The 22,868-nt window shown below is 42.8% G+C and overlaps 1 protein-coding gene across 1 annotated transcript in view; it reads left to right on the top strand.

Annotated features, from left to right (window-relative positions):
* Positions 1 to 16,009, top strand: part of ITK (IL2 inducible T-cell kinase) — a 66,813-nt gene extending 50,804 nt beyond the window's left edge. The window contains exons 9-17 of the mRNA XM_005683226.3: positions 2,544 to 2,626; positions 4,592 to 4,725; positions 5,109 to 5,183; positions 6,790 to 6,961; positions 7,317 to 7,533; positions 8,455 to 8,519; positions 8,613 to 8,728; positions 11,965 to 12,122; positions 13,442 to 16,009. Coding sequence (XP_005683283.1) covers positions 2,544 to 2,626; positions 4,592 to 4,725; positions 5,109 to 5,183; positions 6,790 to 6,961; positions 7,317 to 7,533; positions 8,455 to 8,519; positions 8,613 to 8,728; positions 11,965 to 12,122; positions 13,442 to 13,513 — 1,092 coding nt within the window. The 3' untranslated portion in view covers positions 13,514 to 16,009. The remainder of the gene's footprint in view (positions 1 to 2,543; positions 2,627 to 4,591; positions 4,726 to 5,108; positions 5,184 to 6,789; positions 6,962 to 7,316; positions 7,534 to 8,454; positions 8,520 to 8,612; positions 8,729 to 11,964; positions 12,123 to 13,441) is intronic.

Here is a 22,868-nt window from a genome sequence, read left to right as displayed (position 1 = left end):
GTTTTTTAAAAGAATGATTTGCAAGCAAGTTAGAAGGGTCTTTCCTATTGTACTGGATAAACAGTCTACATTCATATCTGAGAAAAAGAAACTAAGAATCTGGTTAGTTCTCCTCTGGCCTAACCATGTTCAAGGTCATGCACAGCACATTGTGGGCAATGTGGAAGGCTACAAGGGGTGTATAAGGTTACTCTATTGGTCCAGAAAGATTTACAACTCATTTTCTTACATTTTAAAAAAATTCGTGAAGTACAGAATCATTCAAGTAAATTCTGTGTGTACAAAGACAGAATACTAGTACTGTCCTCAAATACTATGACATATCTCATAAAAAGAAATGTAGTAGCTTTCTATATTTTCATCAATTCTTCCCCTGCTTTTAGGTAACATAGGGCAGCCCTACCTCACAACCTTGAGAAAGGAAGGTCAAGGGTAAAACTGAGACCTGAAGAGTCAGGCGTCAGCTTCAAATTTCTTTCTTTTTCTAGTTTTAGTGAGATAATAATTGACAGATGACATAAGTTGAAGGTATACAACTTAATGATTTAAGTATAATATTGTGAAATGATTAGTATAATAAGTGTAGTTAACATTAATCTCCACACATAGCTACATTTTTTTTCTTGTGATGAGAATGTTTAAGGTCTTAAACAACTTTCGAATATACAATGCAGTATTGTTAACTACAGTCACCATATTGTACATGATGTCCCCCAAATTTCTATTATAACTAGAAGTTTGTACCTTTTGACCACTTTCATCCAACTCCCCTACCTTCCACCACCCTCAAATTTCAAAACAGACTCTTGAAACTCCCAGCAGAGAGAAGAGTTTGGGGAAACTCAGAGAGTTGGGGTAAAACTCTAGGTTTGGAGAACGCACAATGATGTAAGGGCCAACTGTCCCCTCCACACGCCCCTCTGTAGGTTCAGGGCCAAGTCAAAGGAAGTAGGTTACATTTCTGTGTGAGGATGAGCTTTCCAACTATGAGTGCTCTTTCAAAAGACAGAGACTACTCATCAGGATGGTTAAAGTAAGAAATGCATATTTGGTTGAGTCAGTAGAGACCAAATCTGAATGTCCATAAACCTTTTAAAAGTTCAAGCCCCAGGGTCCCAATCCTGGAGATTCTAGGTGTGTAGGTATCAAGGGGAGCATGGTCACCTGCTTGTGGTCATTGTTTTTCTTTGTCTTGTTTTGTGCTTTAGATTCTTCACTTGATTTTGTGATCATCAATAAAGTTTGGGGCACAGGGGGATAGGCCAGATCAGTGATTTTCAACCAAGGATGACTTTGTCCCCAAGGGAACATGTGACAATGTCTGGCATCCAGTTGATAGAGGCCAGGGATGCTGCTACACATCTATAATGCACAGGACAGTCCCCTCAACAAAGAAATACTAGGCCCCAAATGTCCATAGTACTGAGGCTGGGATAATTTGGGGGTAGGAAACCTTTCTGGGATCTTCTCTAACCCTGAGATTATAGGATTCAAACAATTAGTATAACAACCCATGTGTATTATTTTTATGTGTAGATGACTCACCTTTGGGATTAGGGCCTAATATTGTTCAAATTGTACATACTTTGCTCCATGTATATCAAGCATATGCCTGCCTCACAAGGCTTCTGTCTCTCTCTGGCCTTCACTCACGGCCCTCACTATGTCTAAGTTGAATGAACCACCCCCAGAAATAAGTTTTGCAAATGTCACAGCACAGATTGACAGCTGGATAGGAACAGAGAGTCAGACACAAAGTACTCAAAATCAGAGTTAAGATTTCTAAAGGTCCTACCAGGATGGAATAAACTGGTGTCTCCATTTGTTTGTACTTATTTCATCAGCACTGGCAAAACTGTCAGTGGGATAGAAGGCATATTTTGGAGAATTCCCCCTTCTCTGCACTTCCCTCTTGCAACCATCAGTTTCATGTTCTTTCTCCTTTTGCCCTGCAGCAAAATCAGCACTTGGGAAAGGGTCTACAATATATATTTCCACTAAGCAACTGATGGATCTTCCTAGACAGAAATTTTGTGCTCTTGTGGGGAATGGACAGGTGGCTTGTAACATTTTTTGAATGGAGGCACCATGGACTAGTAGAATGAGCAAGGGTTTTGCTCACCCACCACATTCAAGGTTCAAACTCCAGGTCTGCCCCCTACATTTGTAGGTCATGAGAAAATCACTTCAGCTCTGCAGCACTCAGCATCTTCATCAGGAAATTGAGGATAAGAACATCTAATTTGCAATGTTGTGGTCAGGGTTAGATAATATCTGTAATGAGCCCCAGGAAGGCAGAATTTGTATCTGTTTGCCTCTGTTTACTGTTTCTGTCATCACTAGAATAGTCTTGGACCCACAGTAGGAGCTCAAAAAATGTCTCTTGAATGAATATGTGAAATGGTAGCCATTACTGCTGAGAGGCTGCTTTGTGCCAAGCTGGCCTATGGTATTTCCTCCTTTCAAGGGCAAGAAAGTGGAGCTAGATACATGAGCCTGATTTCCTGGGATCACTGATTTTTCATCCTTGTTAACCATTCCAGGGCAAAGAAGGAGCCTTTATGGTGCGAGATTCCAGGACTCCAGGGACGTACACCGTGTCTGTTTTCACCAAGGGCAGCGTGAGGTATGGTGCTAACTCAGCAAAGTGGGGAGAGATGGTACTGAGGTGATCACCAAGCCACACACAGCAATGTCAGAGAGTGGATGAGGTAGAGGGGTCCTTAGAAATAGTGCATTGTCCCTGATCCCTCTGAGAAAACCAAGGCCAGGGAGATTAACGACATAACTGAACTCACTTAACTGGAAAATGACAGAGCTGGGCCTGGATGCCAGCTTCTTGCCCCAGTTAGCATCCTTGAGTGCAGAGCTCTAATGAAATAAAATAGCTAGTCCTGTATTTAATACAAGTTTATAATTTAATCCAAAGAATAACAAATAAGATACTTTGCAAGCAAGAAAAAATGAATTCTAGTTCTGGCTCTGCTGATAAAACTTCCCCCCATTTATTGAGTTCTTACTATGTGAAAGAACCTTATAGGTCATTTCCAACCATAATAATCCCCGAAGGCAGGTACTACTATGCTCCTTTCACACACAGAGCTGATGGCCCCTTCTGAGGCAACACCAGAGGTCAAGCTGCCCTCATGTTCCAGCTGGCTGACTGCAAGACCCTCACTGCTGATCTATGTTCCTCAGACCTCAGTCTCCTCTGTAAAACTGTATAGAAGCCAAGCCAGGTCACAAATTCTTTTCTATCTAGAAAGTCAATAAGAACTAAGCAGTGTGGCAATGACCAAAGTCCAGTAAGAGGAAAGTAATTTTTAAGGTGTCCTCAGGGAACAAACACTTTGGAGAAGGAAATGGGAACCCACTCCAATAATCTTGCCTGGGAAATCCTACGGACAGAGGAGCCTGCAGGCTATAGACCATGGGGTCGCAGAGTCGGACATGGTTGAGCATCACGCACAATGCAGGGAATACTTGCTGGAGGATGAAGGACCTCAGCAAGACTTGAAGCAAGAGCAGGGTGTAGCCAGGTGGTGAAGAGGAAGGGTCTGTCCAAGGTTGAGAAAGAAGGCAATGCCCATCTCCAAGGGGCCACGCCTCTGCCATAGCTGGGGGACCGGGGACTCCAAAAGGATGATGGGAAAAGAATGAGAAATAAAGTCTGTGTTGGGAGTCCCTCAGCCCATCCCAGATTCAGTGATTCATCAGGAAGGCTCAGGACTCAGGATAGGGTGGTACTCAAGGCTAAGACTTTTTACAGTGAAAGCATATATAGCAGAAGCAGCGCAAGGGAAAGGCACGGGGGGCAAAACCCAAAGAAAGCCAAATGCATGCTTTCAAGAGTCCTCTCCTCGTGGACTACACAGGATGTGCTTAAATCCCCCAGCGACAAGTGCCATAACAGTGTGAAACGGTGTCACCAGGGAAGCTCACGGAAGACTCAGCACCCAAAGTTTTCACTGGTGGCTGGTCATGTAGGTACCCTCTGCCTGGCTCGTAGCAAAATTCCAGACTCCCAGAAGAAAAGCAAACGTTGAGCATAAACCTCATTGTTTATGTAAACAATTTAGACGCTCCTTACCAGTGAGAGAATGGTGGAAGCCCTTTTGAAACCCAAGCTCTCAGAAGCCAACCTGGCAAGCAGATCTTTTATGAATGGCAATCAAGGCAGCTATGTTAGCTCTGCTATGCAGTCAAATAAGTACAAAGGGGCTGAGATGCTTTCTGAACATATGCTGATGATTAGTTAAATCCACACAGCAGAGAAGGCAAACATGCCATCCCATGGGGGATGGATACAATATCATGGGGGATGGATACAAGACCTTCCCCTATTTTGTGGTTTGAGGAGAAACATCACCAGTCCATCATGGGACCAACCATAACGGTCCAGACACACCCTCAGAATCTTCCTTCATACACCACTCAGGGCCAACCTGTCAAGACTGACATAAAAGTTAAAAGATATCTGCCATGCTTGTGAGAGGATAGAAAGCAAAGCTACTAGGATACTGCTACCAACAGATGTTTCTGTGTCCAAACATTGCTTCTTAGTAATCACCGCATGTCTCATTTGTTTCAGTGAGAACAACCCCTGTATAAAGCATTATCACATCAAAGAAACAAATGACAACCCCAAGCGATATTACGTGGCTGAAAAGTATGTGTTTGATTCCATCCCTCTCCTCATCAATTATCACCAGCACAACGGAGGAGGTGAGTTCTCAGGACAAGGCCAGAGAGGGGCCCTTGCAGGGGAACATGGAGAAAAGTGACAAACACCCATCATTCCAGACAAACCAACTATAAATAGTAATGATTTATACCAATACCAAAGGATGCCAAATATTTGATTACATACTTTCCATTAGCAAATTTTGCTGCTGGAATCATGAGATTTCACCAACCACCTACCCACCTGAGATATTACAGGTCCTCTCAGGGAAAGTGTAATATCAGTGATTGTGGCTTTGGAATTTTTTTTCCAGAATAAAAATAGCTCTTGCATTGGATTATACTTTTTTCTTCCTGATGATTTGACTCAGATGGTTGCTTCAGTAAAGCTCTAACAACTGCCTTTCACTTTTTAATCAACCCAGGCCTGGTCACTAGACTCCGGTATCCGGTTTGCTCCTGGAGGCAGAAAGCCCCAGTCACCGCAGGGCTGAGATATGGTAAGAGTGCATTTGGGAATGGTATTCATTTGCACTAACTCACACCCCTAAAGGTCTGGGGCAAATTGTGAGTGGACTTCTCCAGACTTAAAATGATCATTAAACAAGTACATTATATATCTGGAGATGGTATACACAAATGAACGTTTACAATGTGTGTAAGATAGATAGACAGATGCACATTTATCTAGGTCATATCAATGAAGTGTTCACTGACCACCTGCTCTGTACAGAGCATTCCACTCAGTGCTGTGAGAAACCAATGCTACACCACTGTGTTTCTGCCTATCTTCTAGAACTTCTGTATCATCTGGTTTATTGGCCATCAGTCCATTGCAGGTGCTATAAGCTAGCAGCATCCAGAAGTGTGTGTCCGCATAGCACTGTGTTAAAATTTTTTGAATGCTTTTAGACAGGGCATACATCTCCAGGGCCATGGGCCTTACTTTTCCTTCCTTCCCTATGAAACCACTTCACCCCCTTGTACTTTCTGCCTGGAACCTGAAAGCATTTGGGGATGCAAACATACCCTGATCCCAACTGTGCTGGCCGAGGAGAAGGCTGATGTAACTTTCATGTTGTAACTTTTACGTTGGTGGTCCCCAAACTTCGGTGGGCATTCAAGTTATCTAGAATGCTTATGAAAAGTATTGACTCCCGGCCCCAACCCAGCACTTACCAAAACGCAATCCCTGACAGTTGGGTCCTGGAGCTACATTTTCAGCAAGTGCCCTGGGTGATTCTGACACCAGGGGTTAGCGGGTGATACTTTTTGAGAAATGTCGCGGTGGGCTCCTCATCTGTAACCAGCGCCATGTCTGCACACTGTGGGTGCTTGGTACTGCTTCCTGTTGAGTCTCTGCCTCAGAGAGGTAGAGACTGAACTGTTTATGGTACTAGACCAAGCGCCAGGAGAGGATAGTGCCCCTCAGCCTCCTGACAAAAACAAAGTAACTCCAATACCTGTAGAATCCTAATGTGTTCATGCTGGGTGGAAGCCCAGAAAGTATTTTATGAACCCATTCATTTCTGTCAGCATGGAGGTTGAGACTCAGATCCCTTTTATTCACTTATTGAGCATTTGTTGAGAGCCTGCCTTGTGCTAGACCATGTGCTGGCCTGCACCTCTGTACCACTCCGCCTGGAATCCACTGCCTTACCTCCGCTAAGGCCTAACAAGTGCTGTCTACAAAATGGATGCTCTTGATGGATAAATGCATGAATGAATGACCAATTCAAATAAAACTTGTTCTACATGAAAAATGGCAAGAACAATTTTCGATTAGGTATAGGAGATGATTGGGACCTTAGAACCCTTTCATTGACTTTAATATCTCAACTAATGCCATCCTCCGTCCTCTTTCCATGTGATCGTCCCCACACACATTTTTTCATGGTTTTCAGTGCATATTCTATGTTATTATTTGGAAAAGAAGATAATTTTACCTATCTATAGTTCTAAGTATGAGGGCTTATACCATTTGCCATCTTTGAGCTACATTAACGATAGTCTAACATTCTATATAGAGCAGTATAGTTTCCTCGTAGTCCTATACCTCATATCTACTGCTTGCCAACTCTGGAAAACCCTCTCTTTCTGTTCCAGGGAAATGGGTGATTGATCCCTCAGAGCTCACTTTTGTGCAGGAGATTGGCAGTGGGCAGTTTGGGTTGGTGCATCTTGGCTACTGGCTCAACAAGGACAAGGTGGCCATCAAAACCATTCAAGAAGGGGCTATGTCAGAAGAGGACTTCATTGAGGAGGCTGAAGTCATGATGTGAGTGGCCACACAGAGAGCACTGTGATCTTTAAATACCATTCTAATGTCGTCTTATGCCACCTCCCTGCCCAAGTCCAGCGATGGCTTCCTGTGGCATGGAGAATAACACCAAGCTCCTCACTGTGGTCTAGAAGGCCTGCCATGGTCCGGCCCTGCCCACTCCTTAACTTCATCTCCTACCCATCTCTCCTCTGGTTCCATGCGTGCCAGTCACACTGACCTTCGTTGTCCTCACACACACCAGCTGAGTCCGTGCCATTCTTCAGCTCAATGAGACATTTTTGTTTGAGGGAGGGAGTGTATTTTGGGAAACTGAATTTAGACCATCTCAACTCTTGCCATTGTTCTCCAGGAAACTCTCTCACCCCAAACTAGTCCAGCTCTATGGAGTATGCCTGGAACAGGCCCCCATCTGCCTGGTGTTTGAGTTCATGGAACACGGCTGCCTGTCAGATTACCTGCGTAGCCAGAGGGGGCTCTTTGCCGCGGAGACCCTGCTGGGCATGTGTCTGGACGTATGTGAGGGCATGGCCTACCTGGAAGAGAAGTGTGTCATCCACAGAGACTTGGTAAGAGGATGCAGGGCAAAACCCTACAAGTCCAGGGTAAAGGGGCATGTCCCACTGAAATGCAGAACTACCAAGACTGGGAACGCACGAATCAATAAAAAGGCACAAGCTTTCTTCCTTCCCGTTGCAACTTCTTCCTTCCTCCACCCACGTGGGAGATCCTCATGGGACTCAGTTCTGGGCTCTATTCCCAGCCCCACCTCTAACTTCCACTCTCTGAGTTGGAGTTTACATTCTTCCAAAATGAAGCTAACAGCGGCTCCTCCTTAACCTCTCTATGTCTCCACATCCTCTTGGTAAAATGAGAGAAGTTGACAAGTACATGCTTTCTTAAAATGTTATCCAAGGATCTATCAGGATTGCATTGGGGTGATCCTAGAACCAACCTCAGAATTTCTGGTGGTTGAGGCGCAGGAATATTCATTTTAACATGTCCACCCCATGGAATTTGCAGGCACATTAGAATTTAAGACTCACTGGATCTTTTATCAGTAAGGGATCTTCAAATCCAAGACTCTGTGATGTGAGTTAGGGACCATGTCATCTCCCCATTGAGGAATAGTTTTAAGAGAATTAGCAACCTCAATACATTCTCACTTTAGTCAAATGGATGACAGCTTCTCCATACCATCCCTAAGATTCACATCAGGTTGCACTGGAGCTTATAATTGGTTACACAACACCATGGATTTCTTTTTTGATTAGGATCCCAGGAATGAAGATGAAAGATGAGATTTATTCACCCTGATAAAAAGACCTTACGCATTCAGTTTCCATCGCGCACTAGTGATGCTTAATTAACATTTGTGAAGCTCCTTATTGCTCCCATATAAGCAAAGCACTGTGATTATAGGAGACTCCTTAATTACTTATTACTCACCAAGTTTTCTTTTCCCTTTTGTTTGCCTGTCTCTGCTCCAGGCTGCCCGGAATTGTTTAGTTGGGGAAAACCAAGTCATCAAGGTGTCCGACTTTGGGATGACAAGGTAACATGTACATAATATGGTACCAGCAAAGTCTCAGGAATGGGACGCAGGCCCCCAGGACACTCGGACCATCTCTCTCCTCTCTCTTCCCAGGTTCGTCCTTGATGACCAATACAACAGTTCCACAGGCACCAAATTCCCAGTGAAGTGGGCATCTCCAGAAGTCTTCTTCGGTCGCTACAGCAGCAAGTCAGATGTGTGGTCATTTGGTAAGTATCATTCTGGCCCCACACCCACACAACCTGGGACTGTGTGCCAGCTGTTTCATTTGTCCAATTGCTGGGATGGTGAGGGCATCCCAGTGAGAGTCTGCAGACTCATTATTGTATTTATTCTTGGTTATTTTTGAAATGGGGGTAAAAATAAAAATGAAAACAGGATATTGATGACAGCTGCTGTGAGATCAAGAGATGGAGGAGTCAGAAGATTAGAATATGAGTCCCTGGGGGGCAGGAACCATGTTTTTTTGCAACATTATGTTTATTCCCACATTTAACCCTCAGTAAGTTTATTTCCCTTTCATTCAACAATGATTTTTTGAGCATCTACTACATGCCAGGGGCTAATTTGGGTGCTCACAAAGCATTGTGACATAGGATAGAAAAGACTCCTGTTCTCTTGGAGCCAAGTTTTAAGGAGAGATAACAGTCACATAAACAAGCTAGTAAATATGTGTGTAAAGTCAAGTCAGGGAGTAGTAAGCAAGTGCTATGTAAAAAACAAAGCAGTAATGGGGCAAAGAGAGACTATAATGGAGGGAGGATCTGTATTAAATAGCAGGATCCATCCAGGAAGGCCTCTCCAAGATTCTCTGTGACTGTTGAGCAGAGAGCTGAATGATGAGAGGAAGATGTCTCCATTTGAAGATCCAGGAATCAGTGTCCCTAACAAAGGCAGCAGCAAGTGCCAAAGTCTGATGTGTCCAAAGAAAAGGGAGTACTGACTTAGCAGGAGAAATGTAGGCCATGAAATTGGTTGGCCATGGTAAAGAATTCGATTTCTCATAAGTGCAAATGGGCATGAATGAAAGAATGAATGATGCCCATGTGACAAGAAGCACTACATGTTCTTGCTGGAAGTGTCATGTCTTTGTAAATCATAGCCTGTGCATATTAAAGCGTGCACAAAACTGTACTGGACAACCTCTTTGATCTGGAGTGTAAGGATTCTACTTTGGACAGGAATGGTTTGGAGTTTGATGTTGTCATTCTGTATGAAGGGAAGATTTGCCAAGTATATTGACTAGTAGCAGAAACCAGGGAGAAGACTAAATCCCTTAGGAAAAGAACTAATTAGTCTTCTTCAGTACTTTAGAATATCCATTACCAGCCAAGTGGTATGTTTATTTTGAGTCCTTCTAAATTGTTCCTTGGACCTCTCAGGTGGCTCAGTGGTAAATAATACACCTGTCAACGCAGAAGACCAAGGTTTGAGACCTGGGTCAGTAAGATCTCCTGGAGAAGGGAATGGCAACCCACTGCAGTATTCTTGCCTGGGAAATCCCATGGACAGAGGGATTTAATGTCCCATAGCCTGGCAGGATACAGTCCACAGGGTCACAAAAGAGACAGATACGACTTAGCTACGAAACCACAACAACAACAAAAATTGTTCCTTAAAGTAGTTCCTCTGTTCAACAGGCCTAGTTATGACTTAGATAATCAAACTGAAGGTACAGAATGAACTCAGAAGAAATAAAACTGCACTAGAGCAACCTCAGATCCTCTTTTCCCCAGTGCATACAACTAGGAAGGGTGCGGCCACTCTTCCTGGGTACAGCTGGTTATGTTGCACCAAGCCAGTTGTTCCATAAAGAAACGTTTGCAGCCATGGCCACTTTGTCACACTGACCCACTGACTCGGAATGGTGTTTATTCTGCCACAGGTTGTCAGCCTAGGACTTTGCTGCTGCATTTTATAATTAGAGGATTGAGCTTAGAGTCTGTCCCTTCCTAGGATGTGTCATCTGAAGTGTCCAAAGATGAGACTGACTGATGGAAGCAGAGTAGGAAGGGTGAGAAAACTGGGGTGACAACCCTGAGAAACAGAAATGTGGATGGAGGAGAGCTCGCTGCCTGCCTCAAGGCCATTGGCCTTTGTCACGCATTTTAAGGCTTTTGCCCTAATGAACTACACTATTTTAAAAAAGTTAACTATCCTCTTTAGGGCCGTACTTAGTTCCTCAGTGCATTACAAGGTTTGCATAAAAGCAATTGTTTTCCAGCCAGCTTTGAGCAGCAAACCCCCATTTTCCAAAGAAATCTCACTAGAAATCCTGGCATCTTGGGGTGTTAAATAGCCTTATTTACTGAATCTCCCCAAACTCCCGAGGCACTTCTGAGGCTCCCTCAGACATTCTCATCCAATTGTCAGGACTGGGCCCCAGGATCTGCCACTGGGACAAATTTCTGACATGATTTTTCAAGACTTCAGACGCTTGAGGGATCATATTTTGAATCAAATGGAAGAATCAAAATTCTTCCCTTGAGTTCTCTGGACTCTGTTTTGAAAACTACTGGATTAGGTGACCTGCAAGCTCTGTTCCCACTCTGACATCCGATGAATAGATTTAAGTACTTAGTAAAGTTGGGTGTAATTTCTACTGAAGGCAGAAAAGGAAAAGTGATTAGATCAGAGGTCAAAAATAGACAACTTGAAGAGTTTTGCTCAGTTAACACAGTATTTTTTTAATCAAATTGAGTTTGTATTTTAAAACTACCAATTTATGATTTATCTTTTAAAGTAAATCAGACAAATGTGGCAATCCTGAACCCCCATTCCCAACTGCCCTACTCTTGTTGGAGCTAAATCACAGCTGTCCCTTTGGGGACAGAACTTTTAACTTCTGGTTTTCCACAGTCCTCACTAGTCCCTGTTATGCAGACTTCATTTACTCCATCCATCTACATCATGTGTAGACATTTGAGCTTACATCCCCTGCAAGCTTTAGTTGTACCATTTGAGTTAGATATAACTAAGGGCTGAGCTTGAACATTCATTTGGGAAATCTCTGTTCTTCAGAAATAGTACAGGGCTATGGCAACCCATTCCAGTACTCTTGCCCTGAAAACCCCATGGATCGAGGAGCTGGTAGGCTGCAGTCCATGGGGTCGCGAAGAGTCGGACATGACTGAGCGACCTCACTTTCACTTTTCACTTTTTATGCATTGGAGAAGGAAATGGCAACCCTCTCCAGTGTTCTTGTCTGGAGAATCCCAGGTAATGGGGAGCCTGGTGGGCTGCCATCTCTGGGGTCGCACAGAGTCGGACACGACTGAAGTGACTTAGCAGCAGCAGCAGCAGTAAGGCTTAGGTGGTTTGACATTGCACTTTCTGGTGGTAGAGACTCAAATTTTAATTTCAAAGGGTCTGTGATTTCTAGATGTGAGTTTGTTGTTATTTATGAACTTTATCACTACCTGTTTTGATTCCCTATTTCTCATAGGTGTGCTGATGTGGGAAGTCTTCAGTGAAGGCAAAATCCCATATGAAAACCGAAGTAACTCAGAGGTGGTAGAAGACATCACCACTGGATTTCGGTTATACAAGCCCCGACTGGCCTCCCAGCATGTCTACCAGATCATGAATCATTGCTGGAAAGAGGTCAGTAAAGGAAGTGGTTCCCCCTTCTCCGTCCCTCACATTATAATCTGTAACTTCAGGGTCTGCCCCCATCCCCCAAAGAAGGAGCCCTCTCAGAGGATGAGGCAGTAGGGGTGACAAAACAGATTAGCAAGAAAATGACGTTGAGCACCTATTACCTGAAGAAGGAGTTCCCTATCTCTAGAAGAGCTGGCAGAGATCTTACATATTATTTGATTTGCAATATAATGGTACAAGCCATCAACACACTGTCAGAGAGGAAGAAGGGGTAGATTTGATTACATTTGTGTAGGCCTATTTCTGGGATCCTAACTCTACTCCATTTATCTGTCTATTCTTTCACCAACATCACAGCCTCTTGATTACTAAAGCTTTATAGTAAGTCTTAAAGTCGAGGAGTATCAGTCTTTTAACCTTGTTCACCTTGCTCAGTGTTGTGTTGGCTATTTTGAGTCTTTTACCTTTCCATATAAACCTTAGGAGTTTCCCTGGTGGCTCAGGTAAAGAATCCACCTGTAATGTGGGAGACCTGGGTTTGATCCCTGGGTTGGGAAGATCCCCTGGAGGAGGGCCTGGCAACCCACTCCGTATTCTTACCTGGAGAATCCCCATGGACAGAGGAGCCCGGTGGGCTATAGTCCATGGGGTCCCAAAGAATTGGACATGACTGAGTAACTAAGCACAGCACAGCACATAAACCTTAGAGTCATTTTGTCAGTATCTACAAAATAAGTTGCTCGGTTCTTACTGTGATTGTGTTGAATCTATAGATCAAGTTGAAAACAAATGTCATCTTAACAATATAAAGTCTTCCTATACACAAAGATGGAATATTTTCCCATTTACTTAGATCTTCTTTGATATCTTGTTTTAGAATTTCATATTTTTCCTAGTACAGATCCTATACACATTTTATGAGATTTATACCCAAATATTTACTTTTTTTGATTCTATTTAGCACTTATTTATGTTACATTTTATATATGACTTTATTTCATTCTCTCAACAATCTTATGAGATAGATATATTATTATCCTCATTTTACAGATAAAAAACTGAGGTTCAGAGACGTTAAGTAATCTGTTCAAGGTCACACAGCTAAGTGGAAAAGCTGAAATTCAAAAGCAGGCCATATTTTGATTCCAAAATGCCTGCTGTTAATTTAACAACTAAGACACAATGCCGTCAAATACAACATATACAGAAGCATATTTGAAAATCAGTAGAAAGTATTGCAGTTTAATTCTGGTTTGCTTTGGAATTAGCTATGACACACAAGTACAAGGAAATCACAGAGTAACCTTTCTTTCTCTTCCTAGAAACCAGAAGACCGGCCACCTTTCTCCAGACTCTTGAGTCAACTGGCTGAAATTGCAGAACTGGGGCTTTAAAAGAGACTCAGTGCTAGGCCACGGGCTACAGATCCTGAGTAGGGGAAGGAGGTCTTCCCTCCACAGAGCATTAAAAGCTGCGACCAGCCCAGGACTCCCCAGAGGCAACTGGCCTGTCGTGCCGGTCCCTAAGCTGCCACGGAGGCAGCAGCCTGCTAGAGGCTGGCGCCAGGCCACAGGCAGAAGGCTCAGCCACTGCACTGGGGGCGGGGCCAGAGCAGCAGTGATGTCCCTACCCTTCCTCCAGCCTCTTCTCCTGCGTAATGCACAAACCTCAATCAACAGCTTTAAGGCAACACTTCTTGCACTTCTTAGAGAAGGGAGAGATGGTGTAGGACCCTGGATTATTACCTTCATTATTATTTTAAACATGGACCTAAAGTTCATGGTCAAGGGATTCTTTATTTGACCCAGCAATACAGAATCCCAGAATATGGGGCGAGATGATCAAGGAGCATGACAATTTCTCAAGGAGAACTAATGAGTTAATTAAAGTCACAAAGAGTAAGCTCTGCCTCTGTGATGCTGTCAGCCACAGTTTCCTGCCTCAGAAGATGATGGAACAATTGCTTACCTCAGAGACCGGATATGCTGAGAAGCAGCTTTGTGAGGTTTTACTCATAGAGTACACTGCTACCCTCTCCTTGAAGAGAGCATGATGGACTGGGGTGAACAATTCTGATCTCACTGCTGGAGCATTGGATATCTGGCGTCTGGGCAGAAAGAGGGCATCAGATAATGGAACTACCTGGTACAAGAAAAGGCCTTAGGCTGTTACCACTTGGATGCTCATCTTTAGTACCAAGTCAAGCAGGTGACTTTGCCTCCCCTTTCATGCCGAATGCTTCCGCAGCATCCTGGGTTGGGGGGCAGTGGTGGGGGTGGAACCATGGCTTCTGTAAACAATCAGACCACTCTCTGCATTCTTCCATCCTCACCAACAGAGTGCAGACTTGTGCTAGGCACTGTGGCCTGGCAGAGAAACTGAAGCTTGTTTCGGCCCTAGAGATTTGCAACTTCAAGGTTGAGACTTCAAGTCTCCCTAAATTCTAAGGGAGGAACAAGCGGTCTGTTCTTGCTCAAACCACCTGGATGGAAACTGAGTCAGGTACTGAGTCGGGGACTTCCAAGATGCACAAAGATGCCTCTTGTTATTGAGCACTTGAATATGCAAAGTGAAAATGTACAGAGCTACAGGCCTTATCTGCAGAATCTCAGTTCACCCTGAGTTCACACCAACACTGTGAGGTATTATTATCATTCCCATTTTACAGATAATGGGACTTTGGCTTTGAAAAGCTTGGACACCTGCCCAAAGTGACAGAGCTAGGAAGTGTTAATATAGAGCCCACCTCTGTCTGACGCCAATGCAGTTTCTCTATTTTTATTCAATACTGCCTCCTACTGAGGGTCAAAGAGATTGCAGAAGAGATAAGCACAGCAGAGGGGAAAAGCCCACACAGCACCATCAGCAAGTAAAGTTGATCCTGTATAGAGCAGTGTGGTTGTCGATGTAGCCCTCCAACTTGGAATAGGATCTTTATTTCCTCATCTATATCCTCACCTTCATTAGAGTTAATGACTTTGGAGTTATTAAAGGAGTAATTAACCCTTTGATTCACCCAACCCACCAGAGTAATACTGCAAGAAGCCCTTTATAGATGGGCTTCAAAGTGGCTTTAAAAGATTGCCCTGCAGAAGTATAAATACTTCCTTTAATTATCACTTCAACTTTGAACTGGCTACGGTCTTCTTGGACACTTTCTGGGAAAGGGTATTCCCTGATGAGAGAGAGATTTAATTTTCCTACGGTGTTCAGATAAAACTCTCAGAGCGATTGCTGGATGGTGTTGAAGTCAACGCTTTCTAAATCACGTGGTATTTTGACTGCCTGGCGATGCAGATGCACAGCTTTTAACTATAACTACTGTGACACTGGTAGCTTCAAAATAAAACTATCGTTCAGAAGATGACATTCCGCAACTTATCCAACATCATCCCTGCTTACTTTTTTGGCATTTTGTACATTCTTTTTCGGAACCTTTAATTAGAGATGATTTCTGGAACATCAAGCCTAGAAGGAAAACATCAGAATTGACTGATTTTCTGTGGTATGGCTTAGAATGATTCTCCCTTGCATGGTATTATTTTGTTCAAGCTCAGATTCATTGAGGCTTTAACTCAACACATGTCAAGAGTTTACCTCTCAGTGTTCTGAAAAATGGACTTCCTGCCTGTTCGCCGCCCCCCCCCTCACATTTTGATAATGGTGCCGTGTGTTTACAGGGAATTCCCCTATGCAAAGTTTTGGTTGTAGATGCATTTGTAGATTCTGCATTGTGTCCTTTTGAGACTATGTATTTATATTTTACTAGAGTGAATATTTATTACTGTACAGTCATTCACAATTAAAATGTTACAAATATCTCCTATGCTTCGTAAAGCACACCAAGTTAAAGGCTGGGTCTAGCAAATAAAGTTGTGCATTTTAGTGAATATGGTATCTATAGCCTGGGCCCATATTTAGCCAAATGTCAGACAACCAAAAGTTTTCCTTAAATAATAATGGTTACATAGTTTCACATTACACAGACAAGTAAAGACTATATATTACTTAACATTTTTTTCATCAAGTAAATATCAAATGCTTCCTATGTTCCTTTGTTTGTTCCTTCCTATGTTTTGTCTTTGCAGAAACAAAAATGAAAAAGACACAGTCTTTACATTCCAAGTATGGTTGAGAAGGCAGACATACACACAAGCAAAATTATAATATGGGAATTAGAGCAACAACAGAAATAAGGTCAAAGTAGAGAAGAGCTCAGAAAAAGAGATGGAATCTCTCAGACAAAGGGCAATGTCAGTAGAAACTTTCTAGAATCTTGCTACTCAAATTGCGGTCCCTGGACCAGCAACAGCAGCATTACTAGCCTGTAAGAAACCCAAACTCTCTGCCTCCACCCTGAGATCTACTGAATGAGAATTTACATTTTAACATGATCTGATCATATGTACATTAAAATTTTGGAAGCACTACTATAGAAGACATCACATCTAACTCAGTTTTGAAGATGAATTATGGGATTTTTAGGCAAGCCAATGGGCAGAAATAAGGCAAATATTTTCCAGGTAGAAGGATAGAGGAAACAAAACATATTGAGAACTATTATCTGTTTATCATTGCTGGAGCATAAGGAGTGTGTGTGTGTGTGTGTGTGTGTGTGTGTGTGTGTGTGTGTGTGGTCTCAGCAAAGGCGAGGATAATAAAAGGAGTAGACAAATTGAAATTAAGGCTATAAATCTATAGACAAGGACCTAGATTTTAAAACACACAAACACCAAAAAAAATACTGGAATTCTAGTTGTAGAGGAAAAAAATGTCTTTGAACAAGGAGAGAAGGTCAAATTTGCATTTAAAAATATATTCTGGCACCAGTGTGGTGAGTGGATTTGAGAGAGGCAAAGCTGGTGGAAGAAAAACCAATCTGGAGAAGATTTCTGCCTTGTTCCTAGTACCAGATTATGGTTCATACTCATTCACTGTCATCTCCTGTGTGGGTGACATGTGGAAATGTAATTTGGAGTCTTTAAGCCACAGTTCAACAGCAAGGCCCATCTATTCTCCTTCTTAAAATCCCAGTGGAATAAAAGCTGGGTTATTATAATTCTGGTATATTGAGCTCTCCCTGTACCTTTCATTTCACCAAATGCCCACGTCTACTGCAGGAACCAGCTTGTGCACCAGAGGACCATTAGAGACCAGTGAGAAAGCCTTTGGCTTCCACACTGTCCTTTGTGGAACTCACCTCTGGGCTTGACTCCTACTGGCAAATGACCCAGAGAGGAAACTTATAGAGCAGGTTGGACGAGCAGATCTGCTTCTCAGAGAACATTTATCCTGCAGACTCTACTCTGCCTGGGATCTCCCAACACACAAGACCATCACACTCAGGAAAAGGCAGAATATATGCCATTCAGCAAGAGGGCCAGGGTGTGCGTGTGTGTGTGTGTGTGTGCAGAAGGAGCTGTAGATATTTTTGAGGAGCTCAGTAAGGTGCTCTGATCAGGAAGAGGAGGATAGAGTTGAAGCTGCATTCAGAGAACACATATTTTCACTTAGAGTAGATATTTATTTGCAGTGACTTTGAGGAAAGTGCTAGAAATTTGGTGCACCAAACTCACTCCCCAGAACCACCTCCTTGGTGGCAATACTGTGTGGGGGGGGGTGGGGGTGGTATCTTCTATGACTGTGATTCTTCTCAAGTTACCATGAGCAACTGGCTTCTGGGATAACAGAATCATACAGATACTGTCAGAAGGAGTTTTAGAGATCATTTGTTACCATTCACCTGCTACTTCTTGGCACTGTGTCAGGCATATATGATGAATAAGAAACCTTATCAGTTGAGGACCAAACACACCACAGTCAAATTAAGATAACTCAAGGAGGACCTATTACAAAAGAACTACTTAACACAATGTGGGTTTAGATGAACCTCAGGAAGTAGCAAGAAGGAAAAGAGCTGCCAAGGAGCAGTTACTATCCCCAGGCCCCAGAAAGATGAGGAACTGGAGCAGTCATTTGACTGTGGAAGCAGAATCACCTGGAGAAAGTGGCCTTGAGAGGACAGGACCTTTAGTGAGGGACAGCGGAAGCCCAAGGCAACATCACAAGGAGGAAACTGCAGAATAGATATGCTGGCCCCACTCTCTTCCTTCCCCCATCATCTGCTGGGGCTGACTGTTGGCCAATCCCTCTGTCCTCTGGAAGTCAGAGGACAAGGAAATTCTAGTGCAGTTGTCTATAGGCCAGTCTTCAGGGAAGAAGGCAGGGTGAGAAGAGTGAGAAATAGGACTGGAGGAGCAAGAGAAGATATCCAGTACAGAGGCCAACCTTCCTGAAAGAAGCCTCAGCTAGTAAAAGAAAAAAAGAGTCCAACGCATAAATAAATGCAGTTGATCCTCATTTGCAGAGTCTATACTTACAAACTGCCTACTCACCAAGATTTATTTGTAACCCCAAATCAATTCTTGCAGCCTTTCCACACATGTCATTCATGACATGCCCATGCTCAGAACCATGAAAAATTTGAGTCACTCTACAAGCACATTCCCAGCTGAGGCTGAACAAGGCAAGGCCTCTGCCTTCTCACTTCAGCTCATACCATAAACTAGTGTCTTTTTTGAGGTCTGTTTGGTGTCACAGTTTTTGCACTTGTGTACACTTTATTGGTCATTTTGCTGTTTAAAATCACCCTTAAGCATGGAACTGAGGTACTACCTCACGTAAGTGAAAAAACACTGTGATGTCTGTTACAATGTAAACGTGGGTTAGGTGAATTTCACTCAGCATGACTTATGATGCTGTTGACTGTGAATTCAATGTAAAGACATCCATAATACATACTAAACAAGGCGTTTTTGAACAGAAATATGCATAAAACAAGATTATGTGTAAATCAGGCGACTTTATAAAACATGAACACAAAATAATGAAAATCAACTGTGACCCCAAAAGGCTGCTGGAGGTCATATGATGGAACAGAGATCACAGTACAGTGAGTACAGAGAAAGAGTGAAAACACACAAAGGATCAGGGAGGGCTTCACAGAGGAAGTGATATTTGAGCTGTGTCCTAAAGGGTAAATGGGAGTTCCTAAGAGAAGAAGGACCTAGAAGAACGTGTCAGACCAGAGAAACTAACATGCATAAAAACACATCTTATTCCACCTTCTTTCCCAGCATTATTTCTATGCTAGCACTGGGAACCTCGGGGCCCAAAGCCAGCAGGTGGAGAATCAGTTAAAGGAACTTAGTGGCTTCTGGTTCCTCACCATCCAGATTCACATCTACTCATTCCCCTCTCCACCCATCTAGAGCTACCAAGGAGTTCCTGGTCCCTTTTCATTTTCTCAGGTTTGTTTTGAGTACAAATGTCTATAAGCTGAGACAAGCTACACATTTATTTGCTTTTCTGGTGTGTATATCTCAAAGCACTTTCCCATCTAAGATGATGTTTGATCTCTCCAGCAGCGTTGAGATGAAAGAGTGGGTGAAGAGGGGGTCTCACTTGACACAAAAGGGAAGTGACACACAGCATGTGTGATGTTGTAGAGCTACTCAACACAAGCGAGATTAGAACTCAGATCTGATTCCAAATCCTGCATTCTTCCTAGAGATCATGTCAGAATTTGAACCATGGTGATAATAAAAACAACAACAAAAGCTCCCATTTTTGAGCACATATAATGGCTCTGCTGAGTGTGACACTGATTGTTTCATTTAACCTTCCAAGAACCTGAGGGAGAGAAACAATTATGACCATCTCAATTTTATAGATGCGGAGTATGGGGCTCCCTGGTGGCTCAGACAGTAGAGTCCCTGCCGGCAATGTGGGAGACCTGCATTCCATCCCTGGCTTGGGAAGATGCCCTGGAGGAAGCATGGCAACCCTCACCATTCTTGCCTGAAGAATCCCCATGGGCAGAGGAGCCTGGCGGGCTCCAGCCCATGGGGTCGCAAAGAGTCAGACACAACCAAGCGACTAAGCACAGCACATGGGGCTCAGTAAACCAGGAAAACCATTCACGGTTTCCATAATTAGCAAGAGGCAGAATGCAGGCCTGAAGCCAGACCTGTCTGTCCCCAAATTCCATGCTCCCAACCATTTGGTGGGGCTGATTATAGGGCCACGATGCCAGCCCCTAAGAATACAGCAGCACCAGACTCACTGTACCTCAGCTACACTGTTGCATTCCAAATCTGGAATACGCTCGAGGTCTCCTTATCAGTTCTTATCCAAAATTATTGTAAATAGTATTTGTTTAAATAATGATGAAAGTTTCTTTGCTGTCAAGTTATACATAAAATGCATGACCTTCAGGGGAGACCAGTTCTCTAGAAGTTGTGAGATGTGAGCAGTGAGAGAAAGAGAGCAAAGAAGAGAGGGGATGCCCCCAATATTTCACCTATATAATAACAGGATTCTGAAGGTTTTGTGAGGATAAAATTTGCCCATCCATACACAGTACTTGGCATAGAGACTGATTCTAAATAAACATCCAATAACTGTTTTAAAACTCTGCTTTAACAAATTATTTCAGATTCAAAAAAGGAAATAGGCAACCCAGTTTCCTATGAAAAGCCCTGGTTCTGAGTCCAGCTGACCATGGGCAACCCTTCCCCTCTCTGGGCCCCTGTTCTTTCAAGTGTAAAATGAGGCAATTTTAACCAAGTGGTCAGGCTTTATCTAATGGACAATGTAAATTGAGCAACTGACCATCAAGTTTCTCTTTTCCTGCTAACTACATGAATCAAATCTATAGCAAGCTCATTGCACATGGAGATTTTTTTTTGTATTTATTCACATTTTTTCTCCATCTCAGATCCTTTTTCCTTTGTTAAAAACATTATTGCTGATTTAGAAACATTTTAATACCATATGTCACTAAAACTTGTATTAAATATGTTTTTCGAATAAGATGACACAGTAATGAATACAAGGATTCTGTTTGGGAGGAGGGAAATAAGACTATATATAATTTGGTTAAAAGTTAAAAGCATGAGCTTTGGTCTCACTATCTTGAGCAAGTTATCTAGCCTGCCTTAGTTACCTCAATTATAATATGGGACTAATGGTTATAGTTTCCTCATAGGATAATTTCAAATATTAAATGAGATAATGCACTTGATAAATGTTAGTCATTATTAACATTTATGTTTCCTTTCTTTTGTTGTTGTTGTTGCTGGAATGTGTCTTTTTTATTTAAACTTTTTGTTTTATACTGGAGTATAGCTGATCAGCAATGTTGTGATAGTTTCAGGTGCACAAAAGAGCGACTGAGCCACATATATATGCGTATTCATTCTCTCCCAAACTCTCCTCCCACCCAGGCTGCCACATGACATTGGGCACAGTTTCCTGCGCTATACAGTAGGCCTGTGTTGGTTTAGCCACTGTAAATATCACAGTGTGTACATGTCTATCCCAAACTCCCTAACTATCCTTTTGTGCCATTCTTTCCCCACCAGTAACCACAAGTTCATTCTCTAGGTCTATGGGTCTGTCCTATTTTCATAACTAATTCTTACGCCCACTCCAGATGCTCCACTACTGGTTTCCATGAAGCAAGGTCTGCCAATGGATTTTAAATGGAGACCTAGGTGTCCTAATTGACTTAGGGCTTTTCTAAAAACAGGGCAATGTTGCCACACACAGAACCACAATACGTGGCCCACAGCTTTGCAAGCAGTGAAGCAATTCTCACCTCATAACTGTGGTCCTCTCACTGCTGATGGTGCAGCCTGGGTTGAATAGGAAGTATATCTATCTGAAGACAACAGACAGAGAGCTACAAGTTTTAAGCAACATGTAAGCTAAGATTTTACTTTCAATTATTTATTCAACCCACTGCTATTATTATTTCTATTATTTTACATAATAGAACACCTGTTATGTACCGGGCCCTGAACATGCAATAGAGAGTAAGATACCATCTCTGCTCTCTTAGATTTTATATTCAAATGGTGGTATACAGGTAAGAATATCAATAATTACAACACAGCATAATAAGTAGTAGGTAGAGGAAGCCCAAGGAGTATGAATGCTGACCCTAACCCAATTCAAACAGGGAGGGTCATGGAGGAAGTGACAGCTGAGCAGATATCAGAAGGATGGCTGGAAGTTAGCCAGCATTGTGGGGGAAAGTGTAGAAAGCTCAGCAAATAGAGAGATCATGCCAAGCAAAAAAGCCCAGCCTGCACAACGCCTAAACGCAAGGGAGACTACATCAAGTTTGGAAAGTGTAAAGATTCCTCGTAGCTGAAGCACAGCAAGCTTTTTCACAGCAGAAGAGACTGGAGAGGTATGGAGACGGATCATGCAGACACTTGTGGGCCCTGGAAAGGAGTTCTGGCTCCATCCTGAGAGCAGTGAGAGCTGGTGTACTTAAAGCCTGGCTGGGCATGTCCTTTGTTTTAACTCATGTAGAATCTCACATGCAGCGGGACCTTGGAGTACATCTAACCTACTTCATTGAACAGATGAGGAAATAGGCAAAATGACTTATCTCAGGTAAATTAGTTGCAAAATCAGGACCAAAAGGCAAGCTTCTGTATTTCCAAAGCAGCGGTTTCAATAAGACCATGTTGCTTCCCCTTATAAGCAAACAGAATTCAGGGCTCCGGGAATTATTTTTGCCCAAGATCTAACCAAATATAGACATAATCATCTTTTTTTTGTTTGTTTTTAAGCAACATGTTCCTGCAAGGTGAAAAGACAGGGAAGGAACCATAGGGAGAAGTAAGTTTTCCAGAAATTTACAGCATCTAAAATAATATGCCATTTAGAATGAAA

The sequence above is a fragment of the Capra hircus genome, chromosome 7 (assembly GCF_001704415.2).
Source record: "Capra hircus breed San Clemente chromosome 7, ASM170441v1, whole genome shotgun sequence".
NCBI lineage: Eukaryota > Metazoa > Chordata > Mammalia > Artiodactyla > Bovidae > Capra > Capra hircus.
Note: the sequence above shows the minus strand (reverse complement) of the source record. Positions and strands in the feature narration are given on the sequence as shown.